This window comes from Elaeis guineensis, chromosome 1 (assembly GCF_000442705.2).
Source record: "Elaeis guineensis isolate ETL-2024a chromosome 1, EG11, whole genome shotgun sequence".
Lineage (NCBI taxonomy): Eukaryota > Viridiplantae > Streptophyta > Magnoliopsida > Arecales > Arecaceae > Elaeis > Elaeis guineensis.
This window is the reverse complement of record NC_025993.2, coordinates 150,448,331-150,452,593: the sequence shown is the minus strand read 5'-3', so window position 1 is coordinate 150,452,593 and position 4,263 is coordinate 150,448,331. Positions and strand designations below refer to the sequence as shown.

Sequence of the window (4,263 nt, the reverse complement as noted above, 5' to 3'; positions counted from 1 at the left end):
CACAGGCACAGCACACCAGTAATCATGCCATCAAAGCTTGTAATAGCACCCAAAAACCCTGCAGGAGGCAGGGATTTTGGGGATTCATCTATTAGTGGATTTAAGTTAATTTTATCTTCATTTGCAGTGCTAGGTTGGACTACGTAGCAGAAAAGATTAACTATGAATAGGACTGACGCTGTAAGTAATTGATTTGAAAGAAAAAGATACTAGAAAACATGATTTGCAAAGAATATAAATGTTCAGAGCACAATTTCTACCAATTTTTAGTACAACTCTCCGACTTGAACCTCATAAAAATTTTATAAGAATTCAAACAAAGGCCCTTGATAAGTTGTGCAACCATCCATGCTACTGAAGCTGCAGATATCAAGGGAAGAGCAATCTGTACAATTCATTAGAACTACAAATCGATCATACAAAAATTGCATCTGTAAAAAACTGAGCATAAATGCTTCCAACTTTCAGTAAGGAAGGTCGCCGTCCGGCATTTCCCAGTTGTCATCTACATCCTCTGAAGGCAATTTACGAGCAGCATCACCACCTGCTGCTGCTGATGATGATGACGAGGATGACGACGAGAAGAATCTTGGCCCTGACCGTCTGAAAAGAATAGGAATTTTTAGCAAGTTACACTTGTCATGGTAATTAATATTCCTAAAGTATGGGTGCATAAATTTCTACATGCACTATTACATTTGCAATAACCACATAGAATGGATCAGAAGCAGCTTATTTATTAGTATTGAGATTGAAATTGTCGCAAGCATGTATAGGACCAACTCTAAGCAGTCAATTAATCAACCATATAAAAGATTACATGGAAAGATATGTAGTTACGCAGGATAAGTCAATCAATGTAACTCTGACTGAGATTATATGATGTTAAAAGCAAACTTGTATCAATTATATAAAATACAATATGTCTTTGATTAATACAGGACATGGGACCAGCAGTTTACACAAAGCAGCAAACAGTTTGGGATGCTAGGCACAGGGTTCAGTAACAATGCTGCAGTTCAAGCTCAAGACAGCTAATGATTCGTTCATCTCAGCTTGGAATTCTTCCATAAAGAACTCTATTTAAACCATTTGACAATGCGTTGGTTGGTGAGATTGGTCAAATCCAAATGGCAAAATGAAAGTTTGGATCTAGATCTATGTCCATCTATCTGTAGTATTTATCTACCGTTTGTTGTACTGCTATATGTTGGTGCAGCAGGTACCACACTTTATCATGCCAACATGTGGCATGATGGTGTCATGCAATTGAGCATAGAAACCACGGCTTTGACACGCATGGATACACTATCCTTGGTTTACCAGTTTGTAACTAAAACAATTTACAATTTATTTCTAACTGCTTATGGATTATTTATATGAAGAAAAAATTTAGTTAAAAAGCTATATAAACAAGCATGCTTATGTATAAACAAAAAAAGTGGTTTAAAGCACTAAGACAAGTAATAAGTTTGAATTTCCACATTTAGAGAAGTAACAATAAGAACTTGGGATATATGAAAACACAATGTAATAGCTAATCAAATAGCATTAAGTACTAAGATACAAAATGAAGAATTATTCATATGAAGTTTCAAGCGTGAGAAATTATCATTTAATGGATGAATACATAATACTTTATAAATATACCGCATGTATCATCTCTTTCATCTACTCTTCTTTTTTCTTTCCTGGACATACTAGACATTTATTCAATTACTCTCCATTTTAATTCATTTTCTATTTTATGGTTACATATACATCTACAATTCAGAAAATTTGATTATACATGATAACAACACAAACAATCTGTATTGACTAAAAATACATGAAGTGTTGGGAAGTATGGAATACTAATGGTTTGATTTCCCCTCATTAAGAATAGAAAACAGATCTTTGCACTTTAATTTCAAGTAGCTGATCATTCTGCATTGTGAATGTTTTTAATCCCAGGATTGACTTTTGGAACCAGATTTTACACTTCAAGGAGGACAAAATAAACTCAAATGATGAATAAAGAAAAAAAATATATAAGAGGAATTTTATGGCCTGTGTTGGTACATATCAGTCTGGAACAAACCAACAGAAGAGGAGAGTGACACTTATCAGGTACTTCAACTTTAATTTCTATACGTCAAAAGCATTATACTGTGGCAACCCTTATTTTGGTGTCTCTACTTCCACTACACCAACCTTTCCTTTTATTTCATAAGATAACTATAATATATGACCTTAAATAGTCTTACCCGCTTAATATAGCCAAATTATTTCAGTAAATATCCACCCATACCTATTGGATCCTAGCTATCAACAAGCTTTCACTGCATGTTACATGGATTTTTTAGCTGGCTTGCTAAAAAACTAGATCCTTGTGTTATTCATACCATTTCCATTTCAAGGTTTCTTTGGTCAATCTCCAATAAGAAATCTCATTCCAAAGCCTTCATCCTTAAATAGGTTATCGTTACCTTTTTGCAACCTATCATGATATCTTGTGCAAACAAAAACTAAGACCTACACCTTGTTTCCTACATCTAACCGGCATGAGGACAGAAATTTTCATGGAGGCATACACTCAACAGAGACCACAAAGTATAATATCCGGGCAATCTAAGCTATCCACAGACAACCTTTCGTTAGCTTATTGCTGAAGCCCAACAAGCAAGTATTATTGATTCTCACTACTTACTACCTAGCAGTTTTTCGGCCACAAACGGACATCTGTTTTCTCTAGATTAAAGTTATTGTCCTCAAAATCTAGAAAGAATTGATATGCTTTCTTCCATTTAATTTACGCAACATAGAAGATGGTCCACCTCTTTGCAGTGAATAAAACTTCACATAAGTGTCTACACACTTCATAATATTATTTAAGGCTTAAATGCCACTTCTGAAGAAAATGGAAATATTAATATGGATTCCACTGTTCAAGAAAACACCTTTTAATGAAAATAGATATCTTTGAGTTTCATGCCGAAATCAATGACAAAGAGATGCTACTACATAATTGAATTCGTCATTCTGGACCTATTATTCAAAAACAATGAAGAGGTAATTGAATACATATGTACTAGAATTAGAGCTATGTGAATTGGAGAGAGCATCATATGACCAACACATTCCTCTATGATTCAAAAAAAAAAGCATCGATGTCCTCCATGATTCAAAAAAAAAAAAAGAGCATCGATGTTGGCTTTTTTTTTCCCCCCGCTGAAGCCAAGATCCAAACAATTAATTGAAATATATAAATTTAGAATCCAGCAAATAGATTACCCTTGTTAATATCCATTTCTGCAAAATAAATTCTTTCTTTTTACCGAAAAAGCACAGATAATACTACTGAAAAGGGAAAGTAGGGGGGAATTGGCGCATCACCTCCTCCGATTCCTTCGCCCAGCTTCACGAGCCTTCCGCTTCTTCTCTTCCTGTTTGTTCTCGAAGAACCTCCGCCGCTTGCACTCCTGGATCACCCCGGCCCTCGACACCTCCCGCCGGAACCGCCGCAGGAGGGCCTCCTCGGACTCATTCTCATCCACCATGATCTGGACGTTGTAGCCCGACCTGAAGAAGAAAACGTTCGCATGCCGGAGGGCCGGGCTGACGGCGGCGACGGCAGGGTCGAGCGGCCCCGCCGCGGACGGCGGCCGGAGAGGGAGCGAGGCGGAGCAGAGGGCGACGGAGTGGCGGGAGGGGGTTGGGAGGTGAGGGCGAGATGAGAGGAGGGAGGAGAAGGCAGGGCTCTTGGCGAAGGGGAGTAGGAAAAGATTACAGGAAGCCGCCATCAGTTTTCTTCTTCTAAGGAGGAGAAGAGAGGGTGCCGGAGGGTGAAGAGCTTATCCGTTAAGAGGGGAAAAAAAGGAGGGGGGATTATATGGAGGGAAAAGATGGCGAAATTTCGTGTCCCCCTTTAAAAAATCAAAATCAAAATCAAAATCAAAATCAAAATCAAAAATTATTTTGTTTTTTATCTTTTATCTTTTTTTTAACATTAAATTAATATTTTAATAAAATATAGTTTACTATAATATTCTAATTTGAATTAACCAGAACCATCCGTCTCGATTAGATTAAATACATCTGCAAGACAACCATACCTCATAGGTGCTGAGCAACGGTCATTATTTAATTTTTATTTTGATGGAAATTTTAAATAAACTTAACTATAATTTTTTGAAAATTTATTAATTAATTAAAGATGATATTATTATTTTAGTACTATATTTTGTTGTTTCTCCCTGTATATATAATACCGACAAGTTGTTT

General features: G+C 36.4%; 1 protein-coding gene across 1 annotated transcript; it reads right to left on the bottom strand.

The window, feature by feature from the left end:
• Nucleotides 1-207: 207 nt before the first annotated feature.
• On the bottom strand, nucleotides 208-3,852 carry LOC105061012 (uncharacterized). Its single transcript, XM_010944922.4, has 2 exons — nucleotides 3,376-3,852; nucleotides 208-603 (listed from the first exon to the last, which is right to left on the bottom strand). The coding sequence occupies exons 1-2, from the start codon at nucleotides 3,780-3,782 to the stop codon at nucleotides 465-467; spliced, it is 546 nt and encodes a 181-aa protein (XP_010943224.1). The 5' UTR covers nucleotides 3,783-3,852; the 3' UTR covers nucleotides 208-464.
• Nucleotides 3,853-4,263: the final 411 nt, after the last annotated feature.